Source organism: Mus caroli, chromosome 6 (genome assembly GCF_900094665.2).
Source record: "Mus caroli chromosome 6, CAROLI_EIJ_v1.1, whole genome shotgun sequence".
NCBI lineage: Eukaryota > Metazoa > Chordata > Mammalia > Rodentia > Muridae > Mus > Mus caroli.
In genome coordinates, this window is record NC_034575.1 from 79,569,420 (window position 1) to 79,591,021 (window position 21,602).

General features: G+C 49.1%; 1 protein-coding gene and 1 long non-coding RNA gene across 7 annotated transcripts in view; one reads left to right on the forward strand and one right to left on the reverse strand.

Annotated features, from left to right (window-relative positions):
• The window catches only part of Tet3 (tet methylcytosine dioxygenase 3), a 92,380-nt gene that overhangs the window by 56,197 nt on the left and 14,581 nt on the right, over positions 1-21,602 (reverse strand). For 4 of the 6 annotated variants that reach the window (XM_029478287.1, XM_029478289.1, XM_029478286.1 and 1 more), the window contains one exon: positions 18,230-18,286. The exons of 1 other annotated variant lie outside the window; for it this stretch is intronic. In XM_029478287.1, the coding sequence (XP_029334147.1) occupies positions 18,230-18,286 (57 nt within the window). Of the gene's footprint in view, positions 1-18,229; positions 18,287-18,562; positions 18,692-21,602 lie in introns of those variants that run through there. One more of the 6 variants, XM_021164552.1, reaches the window with a different exon arrangement.
• On the forward strand, positions 18,921-21,437 carry LOC115031294. Its single transcript, XR_003836891.1, has 3 exons — positions 18,921-19,142; positions 19,612-19,702; positions 21,010-21,437. It is a non-coding gene; the product is annotated as an uncharacterized LOC115031294 (long non-coding RNA).

Consider the following 21,602-nt stretch of genomic DNA (forward strand, 5'->3'; position numbering starts at 1 on the left):
CAAAAATCAGAGAAGGGCTAGCATGACTCGGTACCACAGTGCATGCTTAGCTCTGCTGAGACCCCCGGTTCTCCAGTACCACGGAGAGCTGAGGAGAGGGAAGGAGGAAGTGTGACAACGCAAGTAACACCTGAGGAGGTGGATGGAAATAATCTTCACAGCCTTCCTTTCTGGAAACTATGAAATTATGTCAAAACTGCACAGTCTTAGAAATAGGAAAGTTAGCAGTTGACCGACCCCTAAAGGCTTTCCAGCCTCCAAAATGAAGTTACTTTTTTTTTTTGCAAACACAAAAGCCAGGACTAAACCAGAGGTCAAAGGCGAAGGCTGTCAGTGACAAAGGGCTCTAAATCTCAGGGCTCTTCAACAGTCCCCACCCACCAGGCCCCCAGTCTTCCTCACGGGAGGACTGACTTGTGAGCTACCTAGTTAGGGATTGAGAAATAAAGAGGGCAGGGTCACGTAGCGGTTGAGCAGTCCCCGCTGGCTGTAAGACTCCTTCCCTCCACACAGGGTAGCTACCACTCCCCTTCTGGCACTCTAAGGGTGTGTTGGAGGCTTCGCCCACAAGCAAAGAAGCTCTAACCACAACATCCAGGCCCATATGGAGCAGGCTCACAGCTTAGAATGCTAAGCAGCAGTCCAGGCGCACTGAGCTCAAAGCCCTCATTAACCCAAGAAACATCTGGGACGCTTTACTAGGGAGCTGCCTCAATAGCTCTAAGGTCAGAAGGGGAGAAAAATCAAAACCACAACTGCAGGCTCAAAGGTAAATTAGTATCAATGAGAACAATATCTAGTCACAGAGAAACCCCTGATCTTATAAGGACTTTTGCAGAATAAGGAGAAAAATTGGTTTCAATCCAAGAAGGTCTGGAGTAAACCACAGTAGGAAAAAATGAATCACCAGAAATAAAGGCCAGAGGAGCCGGTTAGAACAAATGACAGTGGCTTTGATACACGGATCTGTGATGGTCCAACCCAGCACACCTTGGGCAAGACCGGTTATTTAACAAGGAGATGCGAAAGGGTGCCACAAACCTAGGATTCTAGACCCTGAGAGGCTGGACCAAGGGAATCACCAGGAGTCCCAGGCCTGCCTGGGCCACACAGTGAATCTGAGGCTGCTCTAGGCCAGGCCACAATAGTCTGTCTTAAAAAGAGTTAAAACGAATATAATCACCAACAGTGAGTTTTGAAATTTTTAAATATATAAATTGATAATTTTCTAGGAGAGTTTTTAGATAGAAATATTGGAAGTATCAGAGAAAACACCTGCCAAAGAATTACATCCATTTAGTTAACTCATTTTTCTCTTATTACATTTTCCCAGATTATCTTGAGATAAGTACCTGCCTTCTCCACATGCATAGATAGGGACCACAGGGACTCAGACTAGCCTATTAGTCAAGTCACCTGGGCAGACATGAGACTTGGTCTCATAGCCTGGTGTCTCCAGGAAACAGCTCAGAAGCAACTTACAACATGCCCCTGAGGAGGCTCTGACCATTAGCCAGATGTGGACATTTCTGGCCTCCCTGCTATCTATGCAAAATGCAGTCCAAAAGCCAGCAGCAACATCTCCCCTCAGAGCATGTGCAGAACCCCAAGCCCAAGCCCAGGACTCAACCAGAAAATGCACCAAGAGCCCAAGATTACTGGATGAACATTAAACTGTCAGAAGCCTGTCAGACCCCTACTTGCCCATCTGCCCTTTAATTCCTATCAGTTTCTTCCTTCCTTCCTTTTTTTTTTTTTTTTTTTTTTTTTTTTTTTTTTTGTTTTTTTTTTTTTCGAGACAGGGTTTCTCTGTGTAGCCCTGGCTGTCCTGGAATTCAACTCTGTAGACCAGGCTGGCCTCGAACTCAGAAATCTGCCTGCCTCTGCCTCCCGAGTGCTGGGATTAAAGGCGTGCGCCACCACCGCCCGGCCTATCAGTTTCTTAAAGCGGTATCCATTCTGTTCTGCCAGCCACAACCAAGAGCTGGGGGTGGGGAAACAACTGATGGAGCTATGATCACATGACCATAATTTCAAAGTTTAGCAGAGCCAGGGGCTGACAAGAGGGCTCAGCACATAAAACCCGACTGCTGCTAAACCAGAGGAGCTGAGTTTGATCCTTGGGACAGACATCGTGGAAGGAGACTTCCAGACATTGTCCTCTGACACAGATGGTCATACAGAGAGAGATATTTAAAATTTTGTTTTAACAAAGTTTGGTAGAATAAACAAAGCCAAACTCTTACTGAAAAAATGTTTCTATTATTTCCCGAGTTAAAACATTGATACCAACAATGCATGAAGGTCTCTTATTAGTAAAGTCCTCACAAGATAAAAAGAAATAACATATCCTCAGAGAAAAATAAGTATATCCCAACTAAATGTAGTAAAAAACAAATCAGACATTTTATATCATTTTATGATAATTAGAAAATAGTGTATACAGCCAGGTGATGGTGGTGCACACCTTTAATCCCAGCACTCGGGAGGCAGAGGCAGGTGGATTTCTGAGTTTGAGGCCAGCCTGGTCTACAGAGTGAGTTCCAGGACAGTCAGGGCTACACAGAGAAACCCTGTCTCGAAAAACAAACAAACAAACAAACAAACAAAAAGGAAGAAAAAGAAGGAGGAGGAAGAAGAGGAAGAGGAGGAGGAGGAAGAGAGAAAGAACAGTGTATACAGTAAACATGTATGATAATGGGATAAAAATTCAATAAAGACATTAAAATGAAAAATTGTTCTAGAAAAACCAAAATACTAATAAGTTACTAATGGAAAAAAATTTATAATACCTTTCTGCTTACTGGACTTTCCTTATCTGCAATGAACTTAAAAACTTTTTTACCCCCCAAGACAGGGTTTCCCTGTGTAGCCCTGACTGTTCTGGAACTCACTTGTAGTCCAGGCTGGCTCCCAATTCACAGAGATCCACCTGCCTCTGCCTCCTGAGTGCTGAGATCAAAGGTGTGTGCCACCACTGCCTATCAATGTATTTATACACACACACACACACACCAGCAAAAATCTTTCAACTATTTCCAGAGTGTGGTGGGACCTGAAGTTCAGCAGCTTTCCTCTCCCCTGTATGTGCACAAGTGTTTTAGAAGCAAACACCTTTAAACGTTTCTAGTCCAAGCCAGCAGAGTACCTTGGTTAACGCATACCCAGACAACCTGCTTCTCAGACTCCCAAGGGCATAGGAATCACCAACAATGGGGTTCACATGTATGACATGGAGGGGACAATCCAACCTGAACTACCTCTGAGAAGCCCACTTCTATAGTCCAACAGTGAGCACAGATGAGGGGAAGGCCCAGCTGGCGAGGAGCTTGGTAAACATGGCTCTCATAGGCTGGCTCATAGGACAGCAGGCTTTACCAGTCAGAGATCCAGGCCTCTTTATGTGCGCATGTGCACACTCGCGCATGTGCGCGAATGTCATATCATGAACCCCAATCCCTTAAAACCAAGCTTCATCCTATGGGCGGTCCAGCACCATAGTGCCTCTGTCTGAATGCTTTTCTGCTCTGAGAGAATGCATTTGGATCACCTCCACAGGTTCACAGAGGTCCATCTGTTAGTTTCAGCTCTGCACCTCCAGGAGGCAGTTCCTCCAGGGCTGGCAGGGACACAGCAGGGACTGCAGGAGAGGCCTCTGTCTGCCCTGGGAGGCCTGGCACTCAGTGTCTTGCCCACTCAGATGGGCAAAGGAAGATGGATCAAGAGGCTCAGAACAGTGCTCCCACTTCCTTCCCCAAACCCCAACATTCCTGGGTACACGCCTGCCTCAACTGTTCCCAAGAATTTACAACAGATGAGCCGCGGAGCCAGCAAAGCCTTTGTATCTCTGCTGCCCTGCTGGAGAGGTGAGTGACCAAGATGACGGGGGCCATCCCAGACACGGTTAAAGTGCCGTGTCCAGAAACAAGAAACAGACCTGATGGAGGGACAGAGGACACCTGATGCACATCACGACGAGGCAGACATCTTGACCCCTGCTTCACAACCCTGGAAGCTCCCCACACATCTAAGCCTGTGGGCTGTATGAAGCCCTCAGGAGATGAGGGGCCCCTTGCTCAGGAATGCTAGGTGAGGAAGATATCTTCATCATTGCCTTAGCTCTTGGGGCAGCAGTCACCAAGATTCGATCTGGAGGACTAGGCAAGGGCGTGGGACAGAGTGGCACACCGGTACACCATATCAAGAAACTGTGCCCTTCCAGACTGGCAAGATTACTCAGTTGGGTAAGAGCACTTGCTGCCAAGCCGGCCGATCTGATTTCAATCCCCAGGACCCAAGTCATAGAGGGAAAGAACCAACCTGTCAGGTTGTCCTCTGACCTCCTCCACAAACTAGCCCACATGCTCACACAACACATCAAAGAGGAAAAACAAATGCCTTTCATTCCACAGCACCCAATGGAAGCTTGAAATACACAATGGCCATGGGAAAGTCTAGCATGCTGACAGGCAGAAAACTCGGCCCTCAGAACCATCTGGGGGCGGGGGCGGGGGCGGGGGGAGACACAGACCTCTAGACCAGAACAGTAGAAAGCAAGATGCTACCCTGGGCACACAGCTGTGGAGCACACCTCACCAGTAGCCTCCCAAGCTCTGCTTCCTGCCCTGATGAATTCTCTGAGGAGAGGGGAGGATTTGTTCTGCGATACCTTCACGAATCTGGGAACGGAGAGCACAGGTCTCGTCAGAGTAGTACTCACCAGGGTGAGTGACAAGGAGGTTACTGGTCATTATGGGTAATTATGAGATATAGACTCCTCCCTAAAACCTCCTGTGGGAAAATGGCCCAGGATCCCCCTCTTTTTCCTGCAGAGACAGGGAGGGTGCTCCATCTGTTATCCAGATCCCAGCCTCCAGGCCTGGGGCCAGAACTGCCTCAGGCTCCACTCCTGGCCTTGGCCCAGACAACATACTTTGAAGATGTGAAGCTCACTGTCTTCTCTCACCAATTTGATCCCACAAGCATTTATTAAAAGCATTTACTGCATGCTAGGCTCTGTGCCAGGTGCTGGGGAACTGAAACGGATGGGTACCCTACCACAAGGAAGCTAGATCCAAGCACTAGTGTTGCCATGGAGGGACAGAGAGACAGGAACACACCACGGACAGCTGAGAAAAAAAAAAAAAAAAAACAGGCATCTCCAGTGTGCCTTCAGCAATGGGCTAAAAAGCATAGCAGCTGGGACTGGGACAGGGAAGATGGCTCAGCAGAGAAGAGTGTTTACTGTGTGAGTAGGAGGCCTATGTTTAACTCCCAAGCACCCACACAGGGAAGCTAGGTGTGGCCAGGTGCCTCTCACCGCTGCTGTGGGGGTGCAGAGACAGGAGATACCGGCTGGGACTTGCTGCCTACCACCCTGTTTTGTGTCAAGGAAGTGAGAGCATCACAGCAGGGTAGCTGACAGCCTACACACACACACACACACACACACACACACACACACACACAGAGAGAGAGAGAGAGAGAGAGAGCGCGCAACAAAAGGCCAATAGTGGCTAAGGGTGTAGGTTAATTGTATAGAGTCTGCCTGGAATGGGTGAGGTCCCAAGTCCAATCACAAGCAATATAGAATTGTGGAAAGCAATGGGGGTGGGGGAGCCACATTCACAACAGCAATGGTGACAAAGAACACGTAACAGACACAGGAAAACGTTAAAGCTTTGATTAAAAGGACTAAGGAAGAAAGATTCACTCCCCAGGCCTAGTGGCACATGCATTTAATCCCAGCACTTGGGAGGCAAGGCCAGGCCAGCCTGTTCTACAGAGTGAGACTGGTCTCAGAAGGAAGCAGGCTGCATGTCCATCTCTGGAGAGGAACCAATACAAAGCCACCCATCTGCCCCCAACCTCTAAGTCCTCTGTGATTCTAACTGAAAACACCCAATACTTTTGACAGATTGACAAGTCTTTCACAAGCTTATTTGGAGGAAGAAATGAAAACAGTAACAAAAAAGAACAACAACAACAAAAAAAAGACACACATAAATACATTGTTAATGTGTGCCCATGCAGATGGAGGCCATGAAGAGGGTGTGAGATCACCGGAACTTAAACGGTTGTGAGCTGCCATGTGGGTGCTGGGAACTAAACTCAGGAAGAGAAGTGGGTATTCCCAACTGTCAGCCATCTCTCCAGCCATGGAAAGATTTTTAAAGACCAAAATCTTGAATAAAAACCAGGTAATTAAAGTGATAGAACAAACAGAATCAAGAGAAAACTGCAAGTCCCTAGAATTCGCAGAACTAGAAAATTCTGAACACTGCAGACACTCAAACTAGATAAGGGGTCTCTGGGTTTAATTCTTGCTTCATACCATACATAAAAATAAATTTCACCTTAGAAATTATGGAAATCTAAAATGAAACTGTAAAGGCTTCACAGGTTACATCTTCACATGAGACAAAAGAGTAACACACACACACACACCCACCCTTTCGGCTGGGGGTCGGGGCGGAAGAATTGAGGAACGCTATAGCACATGCTTAGGATGTACAGGGCCTTAGGTTCAATCCCCACCACTGACGCACAAAAACCTGTGTGTTTATAAAAAAATGTGTGCCAGAAATTAATATCAGTAATGTGAATTTTGCAGAACAATAGAAATTAAAAGCACATACTGTGTGCCGAATGCAATGCTGAGGATAAATGCAAAATGACTTGCATTTAAGGCATTCAAGTTCTCTTTTAATAAAAAAGATCACTTGGGTCTGGCAGTGGTGGTGCCAGTGGTGGTGGTGGGACGCACTCCAGAGGCATATGGGAGACAGGCAGGCAGCTCTCTGAGTTCCAGGCCAGCCTGGTCTACAGAGGCTACAGAGAGAAACCCTGTCTTGGAAAACGAACCATTTGATTCTCCTTTACCTTTTTCTGCTCTAACCTTACGTATGATGTGTTTGCATGGCGGTGCACATGGGCTGCAGTGTGAAGTAGGGAACTTTCAGGAGTTAGCTGTTTCCACCCCGAATTCTAAGGATCAAAACTCAGGCCACCAGGCTTCAGCAGCAAGACCTTTTTGCCTGCTGAGCCATTCTGCTGGCCCTCGGGATACCTCTGTAAGGATAACTTGGTAATATCCCCTAAAATGTTATTTTAGGTTGGGTGCACACTTTAGCCCTGGCAGAGGCAGGTGGATCTCTGAGCTCAAGGCCAGCCTGGTCTATAGAGTATGCTCCTGGCCAACCAGTGCTGCACAGTGATATCCTCTCTCAAAAAATAAAAGCCATTTTAATGATTTTTAATCTACATAGCTGGACAAATAATATACATATACAAATATACTGGTTAATATATAAATAAATTAAAAATCAGTCATCGTTAATAAATTTATTGCCATTTAAAAATTGGAGATTTGAACATCCACCAATGGGAAACAAGTTAAATTATATAAATTTGTACTATTAGAAACTCCACAGCCAATTTTGTTGTTGCTTTGTAGAGCCTCTTACTGTGCCTTAATTCTTCTTCCTTGCCTCAGCCTCCTAAGAGCTAGGATTACAGGTGTGGGTTGCCATGGCTACTTTCTGCAGAAAAGGCTAAGATAGATACACTGACATAGGAAAGTATCCTTCACACATTTAGTACGTAAATGGGCATGGCCTAGGGGGAAAGTAATGGATTGTGATTTAGTGTTTAGTTGTTGCACAGAACAGAAAGAACTGAGTTTCCAGCTATATAGTGTTACACTGTTTGATGTCTTTAAATAGATATGTACTATTTAAAAGGTTTAGAAATAGATATCCAGGCATAGTGGTGTACACCTTTAATCCCAGCACTCAGGAAGCACAGGTAGGCAGATCTCCGTGAGCTCAAGGTCAGCCTGCTCTGCATATGGAGTTCCAAGACATTCAGAACCACAGAAAGAAACCCTGGCTTTCCCTCACCCCTGTCAAAGTTAAAAATGGGGCTGGAGAGATTGCTCGGTAGTTGAGTATTTGTTGCTCTTGAAGAACTAGATCCCGTCCCCAGTATCCACACAGTGCCTCACAACTATCCAGAGCTCCCGAGGACTCAGTGCCCTTCTCTGACCAGGCACATATGTGGTACATGTTCATACATTTAGGCAAAACACTCATGTACACAAAACAAATTTAAACAAACAAACAAACAAATGCAGAGCATGAAAAAGTCACAGTGCAGAGGAAATGTAATACAGCTAACTGCATGTAAGTTATGGAAATACTTTAAAAATGGACCACGGGTAGAAAATACATGGTAAATGTTTTACACCAACAGGCATAGGACAAAGAAAAGCCAGAAAGCTAACACCTGTCTCTCAAGAAAAGATACCAAGCCACATGGCTTTATGACCTCTTTTCAAATCCTAAAAGAATTATTTCAGCTGTATTACTTAAAATTATACCAGTGCATAAAAAACCTCCCAGTCCACTGTATGAAGTTACTGTTATCCTACCGACAGCTAACAATGCCATCACAAAAGCTGCCAGTGGATCTCACAATGTAAGCAAAATCATACACTGCTAACATGACGGAAGTCATATGACTGTTAAAAAAAAAACATCTAATGGGGAAAAAATGAATGAAGCAGATGAGATCATGCCTTTCATAGGACATAAAGAATCATATAATCCTAAGAACCCAATAACCCACAACATCCTGCCTAAAGTCAAAATACCAGCTTTAAAGTGCAAAGAAAACAAATATCACTAAAGAGAAAGATGTTCTCACGCCAGGAAGTACCTAGCAAATACACTGAACACAGGACACACGTCCCCAGCTCCAGCTCCAGCCATCATGAAGGAAACATCAGCCTATGGCTCAGGCTCCTGGACTGATTTAACTGGGCTACCTGGCCTGCTCCAGACTCGCCACATGAACTAACAGACAGAACTAGAATCTGCCCACAGGCTCACCTCATGACCTGGTGACTAGTTGTCATCCAGGATGAAGAGTTAACAACACAACACAGCTCCATTTTCAACCACACCACACTGAGACATGGGTCAGAGGAGGAGGTCTGAATACGGGATGATATTTAACTGCTGTACTGTGAGGCTACCACCAAATTCCCTCCCCTGCCATCTTCTAGCTTTTCAAAAGAATAATCTATTGTTGGTATAATCTTAAATAAAATAAAGGGCTAAAAAAAAGGGACAAAGGCCTTTTAACTCAAAATTGAATCTTAAACTCCCGGGTGGAAAAGGAACTAGAGGAGCTAAGATGGTCACACAGGGTAGGAACTTGCACAGTCCCCTGTGCCCTTTCACAGGCACACCTACCTATGCCAGAGTAGGTGTTTAAAGGTATTCCTGGCAGAAGCCACACTAAAAGCTTTCAGGCCCCAAGCCAGCACATATTGCCACACTATGGCACACCCTGACTTTGCCCAAGTACCATAGATACTCTTGAGCTCTTCCAACAGGGCAAGAGTCATTTCCAGGGCCAGATGTTGATTGCATAGGTATGTTTGTGAGAAATCAGCACACTGTATATAACATGCTTTCCTCCCTGCCTGTCAAAAGCTTAAAAATTAAAAGGCCATGCCTGCCTATAGCCACGGCACTCTGGAGGCAGAAACGGGGAATCCGTAGGACAAGCTGGCTGCTGAGGAGCCAGACCAGCAAGCTCTAGGTTCCAGAGAGGGGCTCCAACTCAGAGGCAGAGACAGACTGAATCCAAGCGAAGTAAACCTTCATCCCCTGTATACATATATGCACATGCACCTGCACAAACGAGTGCACACATACACACTAAGAAATAAAAGATTTTAAAAACTAAAGGCTGAGATGAGGAAACCCCATGTCTGTGACCTCACAGCGTCCTTCTGAACACCACCACTTTAGCCATCAGTCTCCAGGGACGATCTGATCTTAACTGTCCCAGATGCTCATCATGTGGGTGCAGTCCACAGGTTTGAGGCAAGCTGATGAGGCAACTACTCAGTCTCAACCGCACATTCTAACCGCCTAGAGCAGCACTGGGCCCGCTCTAATCCACACACAGGGCATCATGGCCCCTGGAGCCTAAACACCGACATTCCCTCTTTGAAAAGCTGCTCAGATAATTCTAACATGAGCAGGGTCTAAGAGCTGCTAAACTAGTTAGACCAGAGGGACTGGCTGCTATAGACTCTCAAGACAAGCTAAAGCAAGGCCCTGCCTGTCGTGATGGAAGCTGGGGTGGGAGGGAATAGGGATGGCATGTTCTGACATTCACCCACCTCCTCTCCATATCCCACTTCCTCAGAATTCATTCAGAGACCTAAGTGGAGAGCAAAGGTTTCATTCTAATATATTCTCATATATATACATACACACACATACATATATATACACACATATATATATACACACACACACATATACACATATATATGTGTACATACACACACACACACACATATATATATATATATGTATGTGTGCGCTCGTGCATGCATGTGCATACACTCCTGGGGCATGCAAATACAGAACCCACAAGTTTTTCTAAATAACTTTCGGGCCCATGAAGTTGGACACAGAACTCTGGGTTCTGGCTCTTAGCCAGTGAGTTCAGACTGGACTCCCTGCCAGGAAGCCCTAAGACACACGCCACTGCAACCACACAACCCCACAGCTAAGCCCTAACTACTACCCAGGGCCCCAATGATGTCTCTGGAAGCCCACAGCTGGAAAACAGGAAACCAGTGAAAAACAACACAAGGAAGGCCACAGGGCAGAGGAAGCAGAGAGTTCAGCCATGGGAGAAAACAAGGAACGAGGCCAGTGAGGAGGTGACCCCACATGTCTTGCCTGCACTGACCTTCCAGCAGGATTATCTGGGGCCCCATGCCACCCTCCTCTTCTGTCCACCTCAGTCTAAAATAGGAACCCATACCTGTAAGTTTGGCCCAACATGTGCTTATTGTGGCCAGCAGCCCCATGGTACTCTCCCTAGATGATTCTGACCCATGAAACCCCAGCATGCATGTCACACAGCATGCTCAGACTAGGGAAAGAGCCATGCTTAAAGCACACAGTGGGACAAGGGCAGACTGAGGCCCTAAAGATCATCCTAGTATTGAGAGAGAGAAAAAAAAAATCGGATAGAGAAATGCAGAGAAAACCAGGCGGGCAGCTCTTGGGCAGGTTGACGGAGGAAATCACACCTACGCTGAGCAAGCGACTGACTGATTAGAGCACTTCAGAGATCATTGGGTTGGAAATGTTGCAGGCCCAGAGCTAATTTATCTTGAGCTCTCCTAGCCCCTAAATAGCCATGTACTTGAACACCTATGTAGCCAAATAACCTGTGACTAGTAGGCAAATTATTTTGAAATATAAGAATACAACAGCTTCTATCAACCCCCAAGCCCAAGAATGTAATCAGATAGCATCCGAGACCTACAGCAGAGATTTTTCCCACTTCACTACAGTCTGCCCGCTGTTCTCACCAGTGCATCTATTTGTAAGGTGTTTTGACTTATAGCTTTGTTTGTCTTCTTAAAAAATAAAAACAAGCCGGGCGTGGTGGCGCACGCCTTTAATCCCAGCACTCGGGAGGCAGAGGCAGGCAGATTTCTGAGTTCGAGGCCAGCCTGGTCTACAGAGTGAGTTCCAGGACAGCCAAGGCTACACAGAGAAACCCCGTCTCGAAAAACCAAAAAAAAAAATAAAATAAATAAAATAAAAAAAAATAAATAAAAATAAAAACAAAAAATAAAACCACCACCTGCAAAACTGTACAGCTCAGTTACAACACTGCACCGCAGAGTTTGGAAAAACCTAACCCTATGTTCCTGGGCCACAGGCTCATACCTGGCTCCAGAAAACACTGTGGCCTAGGCCCTTTAATGCTGCATTTTATTTTATTCTGACAGGAACATCTCCCCCCCCCCCCCCCACAAATCCATTTTCCTAGAGTTTGGGGGACAGAACAACAACTCACATTTTGAAGATCTTGTCTCCGCTTCTCTCCAGGACCAGGAGGTGGGAGTCAGAAGGAACCCTCTGCACCCTAGCTCAACCTGAGCAAGCCAGCAGAGACAGTGGTCTGAGGGGTACGCCCGATGGAAAACATAGCTGAGGAGTCAGTTTGCAGATTCAGAGTAGGTTGTCCACTCACAGCCCTTCTCGGGGCATCTGCCTGCCTGACAGGTGTCTCCTGCCTCCCTGCTTATCCCCATCAGTAGAGCAGCCGGCAGAGTCTTAGATGGAACCTCTCTGAGGGATAGGAAGGTAGATGACAGAACAGTCCCTTTAGTCAATTGTCTGTTTAGCAAGACTTGGGACAAAGCTTGCAGGTCAGAAAACTGACCTGGGACTTGCTAGGCTAAGTGTTCTACATTTTCTTTTTGAGAGAACACAGTGGGTGCTGCAGAGGGGAGAGAGAAGCAGAAGTCAGTCCGCAGGGCAGAGCTGGGGAATTCTGATAGGGATGAGCTGCAAACCTTCCAGTGCCTTTGTTTCCATGCAGAGCCCATGAGGTCAGGATTACTCATGGGGACGCATGGGGGTGGGGCGCAGAAATCCAATTACTTAAGCACCAAGGGCACAAGAGTTCCTGGCCAGACACACAACCAGGATCTGCTTAGACCCTAATCCTCCTACACTTGGCACGTTGGCCCCTTCAGTAATATTTCTGCAGCAGACAGTTTAGGCCTGTTCTCTAAGCAGCTAAGATAAAAAAAAAAATTCACATTTTTACATTCATGTTTAACAATGCAAACAAACAAAAAAGCTGAAGAGCCTCCTCAGCTGGAGAAAGTAGAAGCCAAAACCCTTCAATTAAAGCCACCCACCCAGGTGACAGGGGTGTCCACCCTTACAGAAGTCACACTATACGGTCAGCCCCTCAGAGGAAAGGGCTACACCTGTAGGTTAGGAAGGATCACCGTGTGGAGGCCTGAAGAGAAAGGGTAGTGGTAGAACACTTGCCTAGCAAGTCCCAGGTTCAATCCTCATCTCCTCCAGAAACAATTTAAACATTTTTAAAATCCTAAATGAAAGAACAGCCTGGTGGAACAGGGCTATAACCCTAGCTACTCAGGAGACTAAGAAAAGATCCCAAATTCAAGGCCTGCTGAGCTGCACAATGCATTAAAAAGCCTGGGCAAAAAGAGGACTGAGGACATTACAGTAGATGACTGTTGCGTGGCATGTGCAAGGTCCCGAGTGCACACACACCCATCAGGGGCTCCTGTGGTTCAGACTGTACACCATCCGATTCCTGAGCAGGCGGAGGGATCCTTATCTACAGACGCTGAGGGACAGGGACAGGTCAAAGCTTCTGGCTGCTCCACAAGACTCTAACAAACAGCAGGGTGAGGAAGAGTGGAGGGGCAGTGTCTGGAAAGGGGATGGAAGCCTGCAAAGCAAGTTCAAAAGCAGTGCTGTCCACGGTCTGACCCGGTCCAGCATCACACCCTCATCAGTTACAGGATGTCCAAGAGCAAGAGTGTGGAAACTGCCCTTAGGGTGCGCAGGATGCTTTGAATGGTACCCAACACCAGAGGCACACGGTACACGATGTCAGCCAACTGTACAAGTGGGACTGCATCTTGGGACTTGAGAGAGAGAGAGAGAGAGAGAGAGAGAGAGAGAGAGAGAGAGAGCAAGAGCCGATCTGGTCTGTTTCTAGATTTAGTTTAGGAAAAACTAACTTTGGAAGGCAAGCCCTCTGCTGTAGAGGAAACCATGGCGATGGGCTCTAAAGTGACTCTTCATAGTCAGTGGCAGGGCCCGTGAGTTAAGAACTCAGCTACTTGTTGCTTCCTCTTTTACAGCCAGTGAAGTAGTGAATGTCTGTAAGACCCAAACTTTTTTTTTTTTTAAAAAAGATAGTCCAGGCTAGCTTCAAACTAGCTATATAGTCAAAGATAATCTTGAACTCCTGGTCCACTTCCAAATATTGAGAGATTATAGGCACACACCAATATATCTAGTGAAATGCTTACAAGGTGAGCTTTTTTTCTTTTGGGCAGTATTGGAGATTGAGGCCATGGCAAATCCTCAACTAAGTCACATCCCCAGCCCCAGAACCCGAGCTTTTCCAGACAGGGTCTCACTATGCAGCCCTGCCTCCCTGGACTAGGCTGGCCTCTACTCCAGAGATCCACCTGTGTGTGCCTCCTGTGTGCCAGGATTAAAGCTGGGCACCACCATGGCCAGGAGACTCACTCTTGATAAACTAATGTTCAAGTTCACGTGAACAGCATGGTATTTTATGCAGCCTTCTCAGGATCTCAAATCAACACTTTCTATCCAACACCAAGCTTCCTTTCTACCGTATCCATTTCAGAACACAAGACCCTAACCCATTACCAGATCCTAGAAGCACTGAGCTTTGAAACAAGGCTGGAGTGTTGATTTTTAAAAGTCCCCCAAGGTTCAAAAAGCCCAAAAGTAAGCCGGACAGAAAGGAGTGCCCATGGATGAGAGGTTCTGTCTGTGATGTGTGCAAGTTCATTTGATCTCAGTGGAGATCAAAGCTACGAACTGCATAACAAACATCGGCAATGTTGGTTTCCCTACTTTGAACTGAAGTAATTTAGTTCACATCTTAATGTCTAATGGTTTTGTAAGGTTAATGGTAACTTCTATTCTCTTATGTTATATGTAGTATGGGAGATGTGAATGCTCAGGACAGAGACAGAGAATGGGAGATAGAGCAGGTGACAATGGGGACAGAGCCCTGGTTAGCACTCCAAGCCGCGGGTTCTACACATGCAGCCACTCCTGTTGTCTGCCCAGACCTCCTAAATTGACCCAAGAGCAAGCCACCTCCCCTCTCAGAGGCTGGGAACAGGGGGTCCTGCTGACAGTCACATGTCTGGGTGCGGGAGGAAATGAGGCCAGAAGCCCAAGAGGCCAGGGATGGAAAAGAGGAAAAGAGTATTATTGGGAGACCCAAAAGTGAAGCCAAAACAAAGCCTCTGCCATACTCCCAGCCCAGACCCCCCAGTCAGCCAAACCACTTGCCACAGCCTCCAGAGTATGGGAGGGAACTTGGCAAGACCACAAAGCCCATTTCTAGCAGAAACGTCCATCTGCAGCTAGAAGCAGTTGAGCACCCAAGGTGCCCCCCTCCTCACTGGGCTACTCTTCCAGGACCCAGCAAGAGGGTTTGCAGAGCCATCAATGGTGATCCCAGAATGCAGCCCCAAGTCCCTGCACTGTGATGGACAGAAAGAAGGCTCCTATTTCAGCTAACGCTATTTTGCCACAGTCCCTCCTCTTCTCCAACATGCATTCAAAAATGACTAGGGTCACCAAAGAGGTAGAGCTGAGAGCTCTGTGATCAGCCCCAGCTCCTACCAAGCTCAGGAAAGCCCTCTCTATTCTCCAACTCAAATCTGCTATCCTCTGGATTGGTTTCTTTTCTGATAGGCCCACCTGTCTTCAACTTTGTTGCTGCTTATAAATTACTGAAGAGAGTAGGGGCTCCTCGGCTCTCACAAAGAGCTCAAGGACAGGCGGAAAGGAACAACCAAGAGTACGCAGAGTCAAAAGGAACAGATTCTAACGGGACATTTTGGGGTAGTCAAAAGGAGAGATAGAAGACAAAGATCCTGGGCCCAGTACCAAAATAGTTTCCAGACATCCTTAGCCAGTGGAGTGAGGCTCCCATGAGGCAGAGTGTGGGAGCTCTCACACTGGGCACTGTATTCTGTGCAGGCAGCTGAGGGGACTATACTATGGCATATTCCCTGGGATATATCATGGGTAAACGACATGAAGCACAATGTACAGTAAACCGACAACTTGCATTCACCAAGCTCAGCTTTGTGGCTGTGCCAGGACTGTGCACACCCACGCATCAGAATAGTCCTGGCAGCACTTAGCACACAAGGAGACATGCATTATTTCTTCTGGCTGTGGGACACCATTCACCCTTGGGGCTTACCCCTCCCATACCCATCCTGTAGGAACCTGCACACACACACACACACACACACACACACACACACACACACACACACTTGTACACATACTCCCTTTATCCTGACCACAGGAGGAGCTGTTTTACCATGGCCTGATAGAGTGGGCAAAACTCTGTTGCCACAACAGGCCACCTGAGAAAATCCAATGTGCGGAGAAGACAGAGCCTCTTGAGCTTGAGAGGAAGCTATGGCTCTCAGGCAGGCAACTCAATATAAGTAGATCCATGCTGGGGGCAAAATGAATGAAGCCCCTGAGAACAGCTCACACCGGGAGACCTACTGAGGGCTTTCTCTGGATTTCCCCAACACTAGGGCCAGGGTATGGGCTACATCCCAGGGTAGCACAACAGGTGGCAGAAAGAGAGAGAATGCTAGCGGAGTAGAAAGAAGCAGGTTTTCTGTGGAGAGCCATCACCACAGAGCAGGCAGGCAGCCAGGCAGCTTGAGAGAATAAGCAGACGACTAAGTAGGTATAGAAGGAGGGGGCTTCCCCGTCTCCCTGAGCCCATGTGTCCCCATCCTTTTGTCTGTCTTTCAGAGTTGAGGGACAGAAGAGGCTGCCTCATAATCCTAACATCTCCAGCGCCCACAACCTGGAACAGCATACCGGGCGGGCGACTACAACTCCCCCAGCCAGCAGTGGGTGGCCAAAGGAAGCGGGGGTGGGAAACTGGATTCTGGCTCCCAAGAGCGTAAGCGAGTCAATATGAGCTCACAGTTCTCTCAGCGCGCACGCACAAACAGTATCACCAATGCTTCTACTAGCCTGGGGTCCCCCACAGTTCCTTTCCAGATGACTACCAACAACTCCCAGCCTCACCAAGGCATGCCAGCTCCCCTAGAGAGCCGTCACTGGGCTCTTCCTTCCTAAGAAGCTGTTTCAGAAGCAAAATCCACCACCTTCAAGGCTTTGCTTGGGAAGAGGCCAGGGAATAACCCTGGCCTTCATATCCACCTTGTAAGCTAGCCCGGGAACCCCCGACACACAGGAGGAAGCAGAGTCCCACCCCGCCGGTGTCACCACACAGACAGTGAGGTGGCAGAGTGCCATTTCCAGCACCCCCTCAGTGCTTCCCACAGCTTTCCCAGGAAGCAGGAGGTAGATCGGCAGGAAAGACTAGGGGCATGCAGGGACACTCACAGCTCGCCCACCTGCTACCTAAGCAACCAGGCTCACTGTGCAAGGCAGAGCCCCACCAGGCCTGGCCTGCCCACCTGTCCCCACACTCATCCCAACCTTTGCTTTTTAGAGGCAGCTGAGGTGTTCTTTCCTGTCCCAGTTCCTCCCCCCCCCCCCGCGCCACCCCAACATCCTGGGCCAGAGGCTATTGCTGAGTAATTCCAAACTTAAGAGTGAGCCCCTGGCCCTGTAAACCCAGGCAAACTAGAAGGAATCTACTGAGCGGGACCTGGCTAACCTAGGCAGATTAGTCATAGCTTCTTGGGGAATCAGATTCTCCCCAGACTCTTCATTCTCCTCTCCCCAAAACCTACACCACCCTCTGAAAAACCCACCTGGAATGGCTCAAAGCCCCTTTCTCTGCTTCCCTCACACCAGGGAACACTGCCTTCCCAGTCTCCCAGACACCAAGTGGCACAGAATAACAGCAGACACCCGCTGGCTTCCCAGCCATGATGTTGCATCAGCCCCCACCCTACCCAAAATATCTTCACCCCCACCACCTCCTCTCCTCTCTTCAGCCATCTCCATGGTGACAGCAGCATGACTAATGACACCCTATCAGCTTCAGACTCAGGAGTGCAATTCTCCCTCCCCCTTACTGTCTTTCACCCCCACTTCCCGAGACAACGCACCCCGGGGATTTCTGCAGATTGGAAGCAAACCAACAGTGCCAGGGCCATTCTCCAGAGATTTCCAGAGGCAGGGGTGGGAAGTGGGTTGTACGTCTTTAAAACACACACACACTCACACACACACACACACACACAAACACACACACAGCGCACACATATACATACAGTTCAACAAACCAAACCCCAACTGCACCCAAACCATCCAGCTGAGAAAGCAAAACGAATCCAAACAAAACCCACACAGGCCTGAGAATTCATTGGCCGCCCACACTCCCGCCGCCCCTCCCCCTCAGCTGCTGCTACACACACAGTGGGAGATTAAGGGATCACCAGAGGAGACCCTTTATTTTTATCCAATCCAGTCAAACACTTTACCCCCACCGTGCAAGCCCACTATACACACACACACACACACACACACACGCACACGCACACATACATACACGCACACATACACAAGCGCAAGCGCGCGCGCACGCACGTACACACACACACACACACAAACACGCAGGGTACCTTGACAGTCGCCCCTTGTGCCCAGGGCCCCGTTCCTTCACGAGCATTTATTTCCACCTGCAAAAGAAACCAAAGACACTGGTGAGGCAGGCCGATAGGAGGCAAGGAGCAGAGCAGTCCAGCACAGGCCCCAGCGCACTGGAGGGGAAGGGCCCGGAGAAGAAAGGCTGGACGGGACCATTTTCCTGCTCCAGCTGCCTCCCCAGCGCTGTTGGGCCCCTGCGCCTTCCAGTGTTTTGTTTTCCTGTTTCGGTTCTCCGGCCTCTGGAGATCCCCGGGACCCGCTCCCGGCCTGCACGCGGCCTCCCCTCCCTTCCAGGCCCAGCGCTCTACCTCGGCCGGCCTCCAGTACTGCATCGGCCGCCGCCGGGCCTCCCATTATCCCCGCCGAGGGAGCGCACCGAGGGAGGCACTGCAGAGGCGGCGGCCAGCTGCCGGCTGCTCCCGCCCCGCCAGGCTGGTGTGCAAGGGGGCGGCGCGCACGCCAGCCAATCCCGCGCCCGGCCCTCCCCGCCAAGGACCTGCCCAGCAGCCAGGCAGGGGCCTTGGTGGAGGGAGCCATCGCCACAAGGGCTGCTTCCCAGGCAGGCCGGGGATCCCGGGGCACCCTCCCAACCCCCCCCCCCCCCCCCCCCCCCCCCCGGCAACATACACAAAACGTCCCCTGCAGTTCTAGCGGGTGCAACTGGAGTACGACAGAGGGGTGGGGAGCGGCGGTATGTGGGTATCCCATACCGGCCACTCTCAGCCAGAGCAGAGCTGGAGCTCTGGTCCTCCAAGGAGAATCCAGGGCAGCAGAAGCCTCATATCCATCCCCCCAACCCCGCCCCCCGCTTTGCAGACTGCAGATGAGTGGAGTAACTTACCGAAGGTGACACCGCTAGAACACAGCATAGCTCAAACTCCAAGCCAGGTCAGTCCTCCCTGAAGATCATATCCTTCGCCATTCTATAGCTCTACTCCCCTGCCCTCTTACACCCCACTTGGAAAACTGGCTGTAGCCCATATAACCTATGCTTCCCCAAGTCCGCTATGCCCTCTCCGGCATAGCCTTACTATGCTGAAATGCAATTTTCTCAAACAAGTTTCTCTTCTGGAGAAGATCCACCAGGTGCCCCGTCCAAAAAAACCGCCCTGGGCTCCCCGCCCTTAAGAGTTTCCTTCTAGTTCTTTAACTATAGGCAAACCAATGGTTCGGTGACCTGGAGACCATGGTGGGGAGGGATAGCAAGGTCTTAGCAATTCACCTTCTGGGATTCAATACCCAGGCATCCTCTTTTGTCCCATTCCCCCTCGGAAGGGGAACATCCAGGCTTCTACCTCATATACACTTTGGTACCCACATCTCCCATTCCTAGCCTGTGGTAACTTACCTCTCTTAGCCTCTCTCTGCTCAACTGAAGAATGGAACCAGCAGCCATTTCATGCAGCTATGAGGGCCTGAGAAGGCACAGAGCCACTGCCTGACACAAGGTAGGTGCTGCTGGCTTCCAGCACTCTACATCTCTGCCAGAGCTCAGGGTGCCTTCTCATTCTCACGGATGAGTAAGCTGAGGCCTGAGAGAAGTGACTCACAGATGAGCACCCCTGCTCCAGTGACTCGTTCTATTACCCATTCCACCCCAAATGCAGAATTGTGCCCCACCCCAGGGCCCCCAGGGGGTGTTCAGAATCAGATAAGTTCTTTAGGAGCGGGCCAAGCCTGCTTCTGGTATATGGAGGCTTCAGGGCCCACACCTGTCTCCCCTTTGGCACAAGAGGCAGTCCTACTGGGTCCCTCCCAGAGCAGACAAGATAAAGGGACAATGTCCTAAATCATGACTTGATGTGACAAACTGCGCGTTTGTCTTTTAACTCACTCCTGACCAGACTACATGAATCCCCTTCCTTCTTCTGGTTCCCTAAAGCCCTGTGCTATTATTAAGCCCTGTGCACATGCACCCCACACAGAGAGACAGTGTGGACAATATCAATACTGCCTCTTCTATGGCAGTCACAGTGTTTCAGGCCCCCGCTACATACCAAGCCCTGTGCCAACCATGCCGTAGGTTCATTTCATTTTTCTCTACACACAGCTGGTTTTCAGGAGAGGGATATGGAGTGTATTGGAGGACAGTGAACAATTTGCCCTAGAAAATTAGTGGGCAGGAATTCAAACCTGAACCCTTCTCATCCTCTGAAACCCCCTTTTCTCTCTAAGCCCAGAGAGATATAAAGACAACTGGGTCACTTCAAGGGACCACTTCCTGACAAACGGATCTGAGAATACTTATATCTTCACTCTTCTCAAGGCCGCTTCCTGACCCCTCCCCCGAATGCTAATGTACTGCATGGCTGAATCCAAACAGTGCCTCCCTCCCTCTGCCAGGCCCTCCGCCAGCAAGCCTTCCCAGCCAGGCTCCTCCCCGGCCCCAGGAACAACATTCGGCCTCTTCTGCAGCACCAGTCACATTCAAGCAGTCCTTTATTTACAGTCGGTCCCCACGTGGGTGGGGCCCTGTCTTCCCTCTTTCCTAGGTCTACACATAACTGGAATGTGCTGAGCTGAGTTCTGTCTCAGGAGTGTGGAGTGGCAGGGGGCTGGGCACTGAGATGAGGAGGCCCCTCTCCCGGTCAGCCTGGGGGGGGGGTTGGGGGCGAGCACCAACTCTCCTAGAAAGGGAAGGCCTGCCTCTGTGGACCCTGCCTCTTCCTCACAGCTTACAGGAGCTCCCCTAACTCCAGCAGCCCTTGGCCAAACTGAGGGAGGCCCCTTGTTCCCTCCCATCTTCTCATTCCAGCCACCTCCCCAAGAGGCACCTGATCCCAGTCAGAGACACATGCCAGGGCCACTGAACCAGGAAATTCACTTCCCACTGGCCTTCCTCATCTCTATAGGCTCCTCTTTCTACATGTGAGCCTCACAGTGACCAGCTCTCAGAGGTACTGGGGATCCTTCCCCCATCTTCCATCCTGGCTAATCAGACTCTGCTGCACTTGCTGCAGGAGAGGGGCCACAGAGAAGGTCATTGGGGTCCCTTGCTGGAAACACACTGAGAATCTGGAGAACATGGCTATCCATAGACCAGACTCCACACAGAAACAGGAACTCAGACACACACTGGAGAGAGGAAGACGTCTAGTGAACCAAGCCTCCTGGGACCCCACAAGTAGGGATACAACACAAAGTTCTTACTTAAGCCTAAAAATAAACCCACACACCAGGAATTTTCCATACCCACCTGTGATGGTTTGTATATCCTTGGACCAGGGAGTGGCACCATCTGAAGGTGTGGACTTGTTGGAATAGGTGTGACCTGGTTGGAATGGGTGTGTCACTGTGGGTGTGGGTATAAGATCCTCAGCCTAGTTGCCTGGAAGTCAGTCTTCCACT